We start from the raw sequence: 12,865 nt of genomic DNA on the forward strand, positions 1-12,865 counted from the left end.
AATGAGAGCCAATATTCGTTAAGCACTGAGTTTACGTTCAGCACTTTTGTGTTATCTCATTGCAGACTCCCAGTAATTTTGTGAAGCGATCATGATTACCCCTACTTCCCAATTCAGGAAACTGAGGTCAGCGAGCAAAGGTCAGGCAGGGCTACGATTTGGACTGGAGCTTGTGCCCTTAACCCTTCTGGCGGGAGCCTCCTGGGCAGGGACTTAGCACACGTTTGCCAAATGGAGCCCCCGGGTGGGGTGCGGGGGAAGGTCCTGTCGGCCAGGGCTCCCTGCCTGGGCCCTTGCCTGCATCCTCCGGGAGGTCGTGTGCTTTCTCCCCGGGAGCTCTCTTGGGGGCGGGGGGGGGATGGCTAGACAGCCCAGCTGTGTCCCTCCTCGGCTTACTGGGACCTGATTGTTCTGGGGGCAGCAGCCCTGCAGAGCCAGGGCGAGCGGTTATTTTGGGAGCGGGCAGGGCAGCGGCATCCGAAGCATCCCCAGGTCAAGAAGACGCTTGGCAGCGCCGTCCCCGCCAGGCACCTCCGCAGCCCTCAGACCGTCTGCCTCTGCCCTCCAGAGCGACCGCTGCAGACAACATGCTCCGAGGGTTTTTCTACTTTTAAAGCGAGCAAAGCAGTGGCATGGAGTACATTCAGGGTTTTCTTTCAGTCTCCTCCCCCAAAACCGTGCTACTTATTTATTTCACTAACACGCACCTCTATGGCACTTCCCGGGTCCCGGCCACTGTTCTGAGGGCCGTGTAGCCGTTCATGCATTTATTTCTTACAGCTTTCCCCCGACGTGGGTGCTGTTATTATTGCCACTTTACGGGGGAGGAGCCTGGGGCTCAGGGGACTCAGACCTGCCCCAGGATGGAAGGAGCAGAGCCCGGACGTGCACCCAGGCAGCCTGGCCCGCACTGCCCCTCCTGGCCACTCCGCTCCGAGCTCCGGAGCCTCGGCTCCACGCCCCTGCGCACCCGTTGGTTTTTCAGAGGCGTCGAGTGGTTGACCTGGCAGGGATAAATCAGGGTCCTAGCCATCCCCATCCCCGGTCCCAGCACATGGAAGACGTGGCCGGAGTCAGTGGCAAGAGGGCTTGGTGTAAGGGGTGACAGCTTGGGCAGATTCACTCTCGAGCTGCGTGACCTGGAGAAAGTGACTCCGCCTCTCTGAGGTCACACGAAGAAAGGCGGCCACCGTGCAGAGCTGGGCACAGCGTGCTCTGCAAATAATAGATTATCGTTGCTGGTAATAGCAGCAGAAGAGGCAGTCGTTGAGTGAATGCATTAGAACAGAGGTCGACAAACATTGTCTGTAAGGGCTGGAGTGTAAATATTTTTGGCCTGGCAGGTCTTACAGTCTCTATGGCAACTGCTTAATTCTAGACAATATAAACAAATGGGTGTGGCCGTGTTCCAATGAAACTTTATTTATATGGATACTGACATTTGACTTCCGTGTAATTTTCACATGTCAGAAAATATTACCCTTTTGGGTCTTTTTTTTCAACTTTAAAAATATAGAAACCATTATGGGCGCACAGGCGGTACAAGACAGGCGGCGGGCTGGCTCGGACTAGCACTGTGGTTTGCTGGCCGTCTCTGCACAGAAGCAGGAGTTCTACGGGGACTTTTGGATGCCAGGCTTGTTCTTGTGTCCACAGAGCCCAGAATAGCGCCTCCTATGTGACAGCCACTCCGTGAAGTTGTATTAAATGAATGAATCCATGGGCAGAAGGGTCTTGAGCTGGGGGTAAAGAGCATTCCAGGAGAGGGAACGGCCTGAGCAAAGGCGTGGTGTCGGGGGTAAGTCTTTGGCCCAAAGGAGCTGTCCGAGCCCGGGGGAGACAGCTGGGCAGCGAGGCCAGCTATGGGCGAGGGCGTGGGTGCCCTCAGAAGGGGCTCCCTGGGGTTCAGACCCGGCCCCTAACCCTGAACCACCAGCCTTATTTTTAACCTGGCTGACGACAGGTGAGAAAGATAATCCGAATGAAATCAAGAAGAGTGCCTGATCCCTGCCCCACCCCCTGCCCCAGTTTCTGCTAGTCCCTTTCCTCGGGGCGAGGGGGGGGGGGGCGGGCAGAGCCGCCTGGAGACCCTCCCCCCGGGGCATGGGCCCAGATGCCGAGAGCACTCACAGAAGAAGAGATGGTCCCGCTTTGCCTACCAGACCCCGGACTCGGAAGGATCCTGACGCAGAAAGAGAAACGCTCGAGGCTCCGGGGCTTGAGCAACCCGGGATGCCCAAGACAGAGCTGGGTTTTCTGTCTGTCTGGCACACGCTCCTCAAACGTTAGTGAGCAGAGGAAGCTTCTGGAAAGCTTATAAAACACAGATTCCCGGGCCTCTCCCCCAGAAATTCTGATTCCGTAGGTCTGGGGTGGAGCCCAAGAATCTGTATTCCCAACAAGCTCCCAGGTGACGAGGGGTGGAGGGGTGCACCACACTGTGAGTGGCACTGAGCTGGAAGCAAGACCCTCTGGGCAACAGCGGTTCTGCCTGCCCTTCACCCTGGGTGCTGCCAGATGTACCCCACCAAGACTGCCTCAGGCCCAGGCTCTGGAGAGCCCTGAAGTCCGTGCTGAGTAATGTAGACTCCACGTGGAGCACCACAGGGGGCCTTGCAAAGATTTTAAGAAAGCAACAGGTGAAGCTGTTGGCTGTCAGGCCTAAGCAAGCACACCACACCTCAAGGTGCCACTGCCTGCCATCAGTTGCAGGGAGCGGCCTGGAGGCAGGGAGGGGGGCGGGGGCTTTGCAGGAGGAGTGACAGAAGGATGGAGAGATGGGCAAATTCAAGAGCCACAGAGGGGGCCGAAGAGACAGGAGGGGGTGATTGACAGCTGTGGATGTGGAGAGGAGATGAGGGTGAAGGGTGGGATTCCTGGCTTGAAGGCTGGGGTGTCGGGGAGCCATACCAGAAATCTGAGGCAGGGAAGAGGGGGGCTGATAAAGAATTCATACTGATGGGCACGACAGAGGCGTGTGCTGTGGGCCACCCCGCTCTCAACACCCCCCCCCCCGGCTCTGGCTCTGTGGAGGGCCCGCAGATGAACCCCCAGAACCTCCCGGGGCTCTGTGTGAAGGCTGCGACTCTGGCCGGAGGAGTCCTGCCACACAGCCTCGGAGCACTGGGAAACCAGCCTCACAGGCTCGCGTGACCAAAAAAGGACATTTTCTCAGCTGGAAGGTTCGCCCAGCCCGTCCCGCTCCCCCCACCTGGGGTTTCAGGTTTCCAGGGAAGTGTCTCTGAAAAGCTGAGAACTCTGAATCACACGTACCCAGGGGCCCACGGATAGGAGCCTGGGGACGTGCACGCACCACCCTGAGCTGGATGTCACAGACGTCTTTTCCTCCCTCGCCTCTTTCTCCTCCTCCACCCCCACCCCCACCAGCACCCCCACCACTATCATCATCATCATCATTCAGCCCCATCCCGGGCTACGCATTTCCATAAGCTGCCTCTCGGTTTTCACAGCAGCTCCAAGAGGGGAGAATTGGCAGCCTACAGGCGGAGACACTGAGGCACAGAGAGACACAGCCACTGACCCCAGGTGCACAGGGCGAGGAGGGCGAGGCCACTCGTGCAAGTGCAGGGGTGGAGGCCACCTTTATTTACCTTTGTTCATGGCGTATCCATCGAGGAAGTTTTTGCATGAATTTTGACTTTTAGAAAGATTGCCTTAAAATACGATTTATCCAGATTACCAAGGGGTTTTTTTTGTTGTTTTTTTTTGGCTTCCCACTCAATTCAGAGCCTGGAGGGAATGACTCAACCTGGCCCCAGCCTGGGCAAAGCCGAGATTGGAACCTGGGGCTGCTGACAGCAAAGCCATGCTTTTTACTGTCCCCTGCACTACCCCCCCCCCCCGCCCACACACATGCACCTGTGTGTGTTCACTTAGCACATTTCATTCGATAGAAGACTCCTGTAGTAGCCCTGGCTGGTATAGCCCAGTGGGCTGAGCACGGGCCTGCAAAACAAAGGGTCACCAGTTCAATTCCCAGTCGGGGCACATGGCTGGGTTGCGGGCCGGGTCCCCTCTGGGGACACACAAGAGGCAACCGCACATTGATGTTTCTTTCCCTCTTTAAAAAAAACAAAAGTATTCCTGGAGCAGTGCAGCAGAGTGGAGAGGCCAGAGGCTTGGGAATCAGACGGTTGTGGACTTGAACTCCACCACTCACTATTGAGTGGAAACGTAGCCTGTGGTAAAGGACACAGACTCTGGATCCCAGAATGCCTTGCTGCAAAATCTCCCTCTGTCACTCGCTGGCTGTATAAGTTTGGGCAACGTCCTGAAAACACTCCCATGCCCTGGATCCCTCCTCTTTAAGGAGGGGTGATGGTAGTACCAGCTGCCACATGGAGTTACTGGGGGACTTCAATGCGTTAAGTTCTGTGAAGCCCCTGGCAGGTAGTAAAGTAAACGCTTTGTCATGTTAACTATTATGGGCGAGATACCTGAGACTCAGAGTCCCCACCTGTGAAGTGGGGACATAAAAACTACCTCCCGGGCAATTTGAGGGCTGAAGGGGAAAACGCAAGGGCCTGGCACGTGGGAGGAGCTTAAAGAAACTTTCCTCCCTCACTGCACCCCTGCCTCCCCCCGCCGCCCTGTACTGGAGACTGAGGTGCAGGGACGCAGGCTCACCAGCTCCCTGAGGGATCAGCTCATCTGCGCAAGCGGACACTGAGCAGACCTTCCACCTGCCCGAGGCACCGAGTTGTCACCTCCTGATCTCAGGGCCCTGCACGTGCTCTTCCCTCTGCCTGTCCCCACCCACCTCTTACGGCCTCCTTCACGGGTGTCTTCAGGTCTCATCCTCAAGGAGGCCTTCCCTGACCACCCCACCCCCACCTGGGAGCTCTGTCCTGTCGTTCTTTTCCGCATTTTCATTGCACTCCCTGCGCTTCCTTCATGGCGTGTTTTACAACCCGAAGTAAAGCCCTTTGCAGCCCGTTACATTGTGTTAAATGCTTTTCATTGTTTGTTTGACAGTGAGCGTGGGGACCGGGCTTGTCTCACCCACTGGGCTCTCCATCCTGGGCCTCTGGCCTCGTGTGGCTCGTGCTCACACACACAGGCTCTGGAGTCGCCTGGGGTTCACAATCCCAGCTCCTGCACTTAGTGATGCTGAGACCAAGGGCAAGTTACTTAACCTCCCTGTGCCTCGGTTTCCCTTTCTGTACAAAGGGAGTATGATAACAGCAATGGCTTTATAAGGCATCGTGATGGTTACATGAGATAACCTTCGATATTCCTTTAGAGCCGTGCCCAGCACATTCATAAATGGGGCTGTTATTATTTTAGTAGGTGCTTCTCTTAGGCTAGACTAACAGCTAAAACAAACATCCCTGGAATCTCAAGTGCTTAACGCAATATATGTTTAAGACTTGCTTAAATGTTCCACATTAAAAAAAAAAAAGTAAATTGTGCCCTGGCTGGCGTAGCTCAGTGGATTGAGCATGGGCTGCAAACCAAAGCATGGCAGGTTGGATTCCCAGTCAGGGCACGTACCTGGGTGGCAGGCCACGGCCCCCAGCAATCGCATATTGATGTTTCTCTCTCTCTCTTTCTCCCTCCCTTCCCTCTCTAAAAATAATTAAATAAAATCTTTTTAAAAAAGTAAATTGTAATAAAAATGTTTAGGTGCTTTAAAAAATGTCCCACATTTAATGTTTAACTTCAGTTCTTAAATGTTCCAGTGTGGGACTGTGGGAGGGGCTTTGCTCTGTGCCGTGGCCATTTATGGATCAAGGTTCCTTCCACTGCGTTTCTTAACCTGGAGTCTGGGGGGCCGGGGTTCTCTGGATGTCATCCAGGGCAGTCCTTGAACTTGGATGCTGTCTTAGGGTAGGTTCCCTAGAAGCTGAGTCTGAGATGGAGATTTTTCTGCACACGGTTAATGAGGGAACACTCTCTGGAGAGAGTCGAATGAGAAAAGCAGGATTGGATGGAGAAGTAGCTACGCAAGGATGTGGCCCTACCTGGCGTCCCGCCTCCCACGGGGACTCTGGCGCCTGGCTTGTACCACAGAGTTAGTGCCTCATGGGGTGATAGGGAACTGGGGGTATCATCCGTCATTGGTTGTGGGCTGTCTGGCGGCAGGGCGGAGGTGGGGGGAGTGTTTTGACCTTGTAACAAGGTAGCTTCCATTGGTAGCAATTCTCTGGGACAGCAATGAGCCATTAAAAGCCAACACAGCACCCCAGGGTGGGTGCATCTGCCCAACAAAGGGATCAGGGCAGAGCACCGGAAGTGTGTCTAAGAGATGGGAAAACTACATCTTTATTTTTATTTACTAGCCTCTAACTGAAATTTAGCATTTTCTTCAATTATGGGAACAGGCAATTAACTACAATAGTACTAGCAGCATCTGTGACTTTGTCACCAGTAGAAATCATGTATTTTCATGTCATATTACTGTTGTTGCAGGGATCCTTGAAATATATTTTCTGCTAATCTGTACTCTAAAATTATCGTGTATAATAGACCTGCTAGATACTGCAGGGGTCTGTGACCCAGAAAAGATCAAATACCCTGTTGGGGGCCTTGGCCTCCTCTGCCTTGTACCCTCAGCAGGGGAGAAAGGAAGGACACGGAGGACAGTAGGAGAGGTTTTCACGGGCCAGGCCTGGAAAGAGCACACATCACTTCTTCCCACAATGCATTGGCTAAGACTCAGCCTGACCATACCTAGCTGCAAAGGAAGCTGGGAAATGTCGTCTGTCTGTGTGCCCAGAAAGAAGAGCAAAGGGTCTGGGGAATGCACAGCAGTGTGGCCCATGGGGCTCAGTAAATATTCACGGACGGCCCGAATGACTGAATGCCCTGCCCAGGGTGGCGCTTTGTGAGCTGAGAAGGAGGGCCCGAGGGCTGGTTCTCCGGAGCGACCCTGAGTTCCCATCATGTTGTCTCCTAGGACAAGCCATGCCAAGGCCAAAGCTGAGGCTGCGGAACAGGCCGCTCTGGCCGCCAACCAGGAATCCAACATCGCCCGCAGTCTGGCCAGGGAGCTGGCCCCAGACTTCTACCAGCCAGGTAGGGCCAGGCAAGGAGGGAGCAGGCAGGGCAGGGTGCGGGGAGGCCCCCGGGGGTGGGCATTTTTCTTCTTCCTCGCTGGAAAGCAGACGTGCCCGAGTGGGTTCACGATTGCCCGTGAGTTCTAGAAACTGTGGGGCATGGTGCGAGCATAGGGTGGTGGGGACACTGGGGACTCCCGCTGAGACTGTGGTGTGGACTGGCCCCACTCTGGGCTGCCTCTTCTTCCTGAGACATGAGGCTGCAGAGTAAGGAGGACCTTCTGCCTCTGACACAGACCTTGCACTTGGATAGAGTGATGGGAGCCCCTCAGGGTGGGATGTTGTTTGTGCATGAAATGTTTTAAGGTGAATGGAATGATTAGATTTGTTTTCTGACCGTCAGAGCTTGGAACAGGTCTGTACCAGGGGAGGCTAAGTCGCTTCTGGTTCCAGCGCTCCCCCTGCTGGCCTCAGGAAGAATGACACTGTCTGGCTGCCTCTGCCTTGAGGGGCGGGGCGGGGCGGGGGTCATAGCGACAGCTGTCAGTGTGTGACCGGCCCTGCATTTTTTCACCCAATTAATCATTCTATTAGGTGAGATTAGACCAGTTTTTCAGATAAGGGGATGGAAAGAGACCAGTGTCACCGCTCAGAACATAAAGTCAAGAGCCAGACTCCCTGGGCGCTAGTTCTCTGCCCTTTGTCCGCTGGGTCACTTTGGGAGAGTGATTTTGTCTCTCCGAGCCTCCGTGTCTTCACCTGTAAGGTGGAGGTTCATGGCATCGACCTCGTGGGGTTATTACAACTGTTAAGTGAGCTCGTATTTGGAAATTGCTCCAAACAGTGCTGGGCACACAGTAGATGGCGGTAAGTGCTGGCTGGGTAAATAAATAAACGAGGCTCCGCGAGGTTAAGCGGCTTGCCCAGGATGGCCCAGCGCTGGGATTCGAACTCATCCTCCTGGTGCTCCTACCCCGGGCAGGTCCGGAGTATCAGAAGCGCCGACTGCTCCAGGAGATCCTAGAGAACTCGGAGAGCCTGCTGGAGCCCCCCGACCGGGTTGCCGGCGCCGCTGGCCTCCCGGAGCGGCCCCGCGAGAGCCCGCAGCTGCACGAGCGCGAGACCCCTCGGCCCGACGCTGGCCCCCCGTCGCCGGCCGGGACACCCCCGCAGCCCAAGCGGCCCCGCCCGGGGGCGGCCAAGGACGGCCTGCTGAGCCCAGGCTCCTGGAACGGCGAGTCCGGCACCGAGGGCAGCCGGCCGGTCACGCCGTCCGGTGGCCACCGCAGCCCGGCGCGTCCCGCCACCGAGCACATGGCCATCGAGGCGCTGCAGGCGCCGCCCGCGCCCTCGCGGGAGCCGGAGGTGGCGCTGTACCAGGGGTACCACAGCTACGCGGTGCGCACGGTGCCCTCCACGCCGCCGCCCTTGGAGGAAGAGCCCTCGCCCGAGGTCTACGAGTCTGACTCCGCGCCCTCGACCCCGGCCACCGCCCCGGTGCAGGCCCCCGCGTTTCGGGCCCCGGAGCCAGAGCCCGCGCCCGAGCCCCCAGCCAAGCTGGAACCCAAGCCCATCGTCCCCAAAGCCGAGCCCAAGGCGAAGGCCCGCAAGACGGAGGCCCGAGGGCTGACCAAGGCTGGGGCCAAAAAGAAGTCTCGGAAGGAGGCAGCGCTGGCGGCCGAGGCCGCGGTGGAGGTGGAGGAGGTGAGACAGGTGGCGGAAGGAGGTGTCCAAGGTCGGGTTTCTACAGGTGGCTGATCTTCAGGCAGGATTGGGTGTGGGTGACTCGGTGGGGAGGGTGATGGGACAGCACCGACAGGGGGAGACCTTAGCAGGGATGTGGGCTCAGTCAAGTGCAGCCCCATCCCCTGTGGACTTGGGGGTGTAAATTGCACTGCAGTACCCCCCACCCCCCACAGGGGGGCAGGGGGCTGGCCTTTTACCTGTTACCTGGTCAGCAGGGAGCAATTCTTTGGAAAAGGGAGCACCTGGGGGTGGAGTGGGTGCACCTGCAGGGTCAGGGCGTTCCCAGCGGGGCACCGGCAGCACTGCTACAATGTGTAGCAGGGAGGGCTTCCTGGGGGTGGGGGAAGGGCCCACCAGGGCTTGGGTCCAGCCTCCAGGCTTGTTAGAGGAGGCGGGGAGCTAGGGATTGCAACAGTAGCGAAGCGGGGCTCCTAGGGAGTGCCGAGAGCGGCTCTGGAGGAATCAGCGCGGAAGGCCACATTCCCGGCCCCGGGCCACCGTGTGCTTTGGGACACGCTCTTGCCCTGCTCTGGGCCCCGAGCGGTTTGGTTAATTATTTTCAAGAGTTCTTCCAGCCCCGATGGCCTGCTGTCCGGGTGCTGGTCCCAGCAGGGAGCAAAGCAGGGAGGCGCTCTCAGGGGGGTCCTTCTGGAAGTCCCTGCTCCTCTGCGGACCCTGCTGCGGCGGCGGGGTCGGGGGCGGGGCCGGGGGCGAGTCCGAGGCCACGGGCACTCAGGCAGCGCTCTCCGCGCCCCCAGGTCCCCAACACCGTCCTCATCTGCATGGTGATCCTGCTGAACATCGGCCTGGCCATCCTCTTCGTTCACCTCCTCACCTGACCCTCGTCTACCAGGTTCGCTGGGGGGAACGGGGGTGGGGGGGGGGGGAGCCCGTAGAAGGTTCTGGGCACCTGGGTGTCGGAATGCTGGAGAAAAGGGCCTGCTGCCCACTGGGCCTTCGTCCCGCGGGTCACTGAGGCCCATCCCCACGGGAGGCAGGGACTTGGGGTGTGGCTTTGGCAGAGGGAGGCCCAGGGTGGGTACAAGCACATGCACGCACACGCACGCACACGCACACGCACGCACCTCTCGTTAGCTCAGCATCCACAGAGCACCTGCTTTCCGCCCGGTGCGCGCCAGGGGCTTCGCTCGCGTATTCATTCGTCTGACCGACATTTGCCGGGCACCTGCATGGCTGGGGTGTAGGGATGCAGCAGGGACTCACTCCTGTCCTGAGAAACGGGGTCGTGGGCGGGGAGGGGGGACACAGTGGGGGCAAACCCTCAATGTCCAGCGCATTCAGTGAAAGTCCTGTGGCTCAAATGTCAAGCAAACCCGTTCTTGCCCCTGTCCCCCAAGACCCTCACGGGTCAGGGCTGCGTTCACCTGGGTTGGCCGGACCCTCCTCTCCCGGCCGCCCTTTCTCCCTTGCCCCCTCCCAGCTCCCAGCTCTTCTCCCGACACCCCTCTGTCAGGCAGGCAGTCAGCTCCCTCGGTTGGTTTCCTCCCCGTGGTGGAGCTGGGAGGGCAATGAACGGGGTGGGGGGGGTCGAAAGGAAAGCGGGCCTCACGGTCTCAGGATGGAGGATCTACAAGACAGAACCTTTCTCCTGCCGGGACCAGGCTCCACAGGGTGGGCCCTGCACTTGGTGATGCTGACGGGCTTCCTGCCCCCACCAGGGGCCCTCCTCCCTGGATCCCGGCTTAGCACTGGGCTTGGGGACCCACCCGGTCCCAGAGGAGGGGAGGAGTCCCTGTCCCGTCACCATGTAAACACAGCCGATGACAACCTCGGCCTGGCGGGTGCCGGCCTGGGGGCAAATGCCTCGTGTCTCTTAGGGGGTCTGGGAATGAGAGCTGCAGGAACTGCAGACCTAAGGGTCTGCAGGACGGAAAGGGGTGAGCCAGCGGGCCGTGGGGGAGGAGGGAGGCGGTGAACCCCCCGAAGGGAACAGCACGTGCAAATGCGCAGAGGCGGCCTCCAGAGGGAGAATGAGGCTGTGCCTTGTGAGGGCTGGGAGAGGCCCAGGGCCTTGTCTCTGGTCCCCTCAAGTGTTAGTCACGGGACAAAGCTGCTCTAGGGGCTTGGGGGCCGGTGGGAGCATCTCGCCCCTGAAGCTTGGAGCCTGCCTTGAACCTGGCCGGGCCTCCGTGCGCCCTCCCTCCCTCCCTGCTTCACCCGCCCCTGACCCTCGTGCTGTCTCCCTGCAGAGCCAGGAGTTCCCGCTGGGGACGCGAAGACCCGTCTCTCTGCAGTGCTGCTCAGGGTGGCCGAGGAGGACTGGACTCCGGACCAGAGCCCTGGGTCCCAGCTCACGCCCACATCGCCAACAATGAAGGGGGCCTCCCATGGTGCCCTGCCGGGCGGGCAGAGGAGGTGCCCAGAGGCACAGCATGTGCTGGAAACCGTCCTGGAGCTCCGCCCGGGGCCAGGAAAGCCCCGATCTGCTCCTGTCCCTCATCCTCATCCACTCCTTCACCTTGTCCCAAGGTCACTCCCTCCCTGGGCTTTTGTGTGTTTTGGGAGAAGTCACGGAACCAGAATATTAATGAAATCCGAGCCCCCTTCCTGCTTCCCTTCTCCCACTGTATTTTAACTGCTGGCTGCTGGGCCGACGGACCCCTGTGCTGGGTCAGTGGTCGGGGAGACGCTCTCGGACAGTGCAGAGTCCCCTCCCCCCACTGTCCGAGCCGGCACACACGCTGTCCCCTGCTTACGGGTGTTCCAGGTGGCCATAGAGGAAGCAGACATGCTCGGTGTGCATGCTCCAGGTCGCAGCGCTCCCGTCTCCTCGTGCCCGTCCAGCTCGCCCCCCTCCCTTCCTGACCAAGAGAAGAGGAGGAGACAGGAGGGACTGGAGCCTTTGGCCAGGAAGCCACTGACCAGGTGGCCAGGGGCGGGGGTGGGGAGAAGGGCTAAGAGGAGTTAGGATGGCCCTTGTCTGTGTGTGTGTCTGAGCCTGGGCTGGCATTGCATTTAGGGCTTGCACTGTGCCCTGTGGATTGGTTTGGCCGCTTCCCCCACCAGGGCCCACCGCAGGCTCAGGGGATGTTGAACACGGAAGCCTTGGGAAGACCAAGCAGATTTCTCTGTGTGTGGGGCGGGGGGGCGACATTCAGGCAAGCGCTGAAGACAGGCTGCTTGTCACCAGATACCTCCCAGGGCGAGAGGAGCAAGTCCAGCGCCCCCACCCAGGGCGATCTGCATGATAAGCCCCTCGGCTTGCGTGGCAGAAGAGGTTTGCATGTAGCTCCTTACAGACGTTTGGTACCACACTGGGTCTCTGGGCCCGCGTGCTGGCTGGGGGTGGGTGGAAGCTGAGGGCTGGTGGCCTCCCGCCCATGGGAGGATGGAGACAGTGTTCCAGGCCCCTCCGGGCTGGGGAAGCACTTGGCAATGACATCCAGACGGAGCTGGAGGAGCTGCCACTCTCCTGCCTTTGTTTCCGTGGACCTGGGGGCCTTGAACTTGCGACTTGGCCTCCCCAGGCCAGCTCTGCAACTGGAAGTTCACTTCTGATGGGGTTTGCTTTCCTTCACCCCCTGAACACTTGGGTCCAGCGTCCCGCTTGCTGTTTCAAGCCCCGCTGGGACCTCACGGGCTGCATCTCCGTGGACAGAAGCCTGTGGGTTCTCCCGCCCTCCGCTGGCCAGGGCCCCTGGCTCTGCGTCGGTGTTTGGGCTTTTCTGGACTCCTAGGGAAGGAGGGGGCAGGTTGGGGGCACCGCTCAGGGCTGACAGGCGCCAGGCCTCGGCTCTGGGGTCACGGTCCAGGTTTCTTGGTCTGGCTCAGGGCCCTCAGCTCCCGGGCCTGGTTTGGGGGCTCATGTTTGGGGCAAGGGGTCAGGAAGTTGCAGTCTGTGCATTAATAAACCTGCATCTGCTCACAGGCGCTGGCGGGGCTGTGGTGTCTGCTTGTGGGCCCAGGATGCTGGACTGATGCGGGGGGGGGGGGGGGCGAGAGGGGCTGGGGGTCTCTGGGCCATGCTGGCCTAGGCTCCATCTCATGGTTCCTGTAATACCTTGTGAGGGGCGGCTCAGAGGCCATGACCCTGAATCTCTGAAGATGATTTCCGGAAGCTTCCCTGAGCAGCATATGGT

The 12,865-nt window shown here is 59.0% G+C and overlaps 1 protein-coding gene across 1 annotated transcript in view; it reads left to right on the forward strand.

Annotated features, from left to right (window-relative positions):
* The window catches only part of JPH2 (junctophilin 2), a 60,182-nt gene extending 47,526 nt beyond the window's left edge, over positions 1-12,656 (forward strand). Inside the window, exons 3-6 of the mRNA XM_045833027.1 lie at positions 6,920-7,038; positions 8,002-8,723; positions 9,524-9,618; positions 10,976-12,656. Of these exons, the coding sequence (XP_045688983.1) occupies positions 6,920-7,038; positions 8,002-8,723; positions 9,524-9,604 (922 nt within the window). The 3' untranslated portion in view covers positions 9,605-9,618; positions 10,976-12,656. The remainder of the gene's footprint in view (positions 1-6,919; positions 7,039-8,001; positions 8,724-9,523; positions 9,619-10,975) is intronic.
* Positions 12,657-12,865: the final 209 nt, after the last annotated feature.

Source organism: Phyllostomus hastatus, unplaced genomic scaffold (assembly GCF_019186645.2).
Source record: "Phyllostomus hastatus isolate PE091 unplaced genomic scaffold, TTU_PhHast_1.1 phas_contig_17, whole genome shotgun sequence".
In the NCBI taxonomy this organism is placed as follows: Eukaryota; Metazoa; Chordata; class Mammalia; order Chiroptera; family Phyllostomidae; genus Phyllostomus; species Phyllostomus hastatus.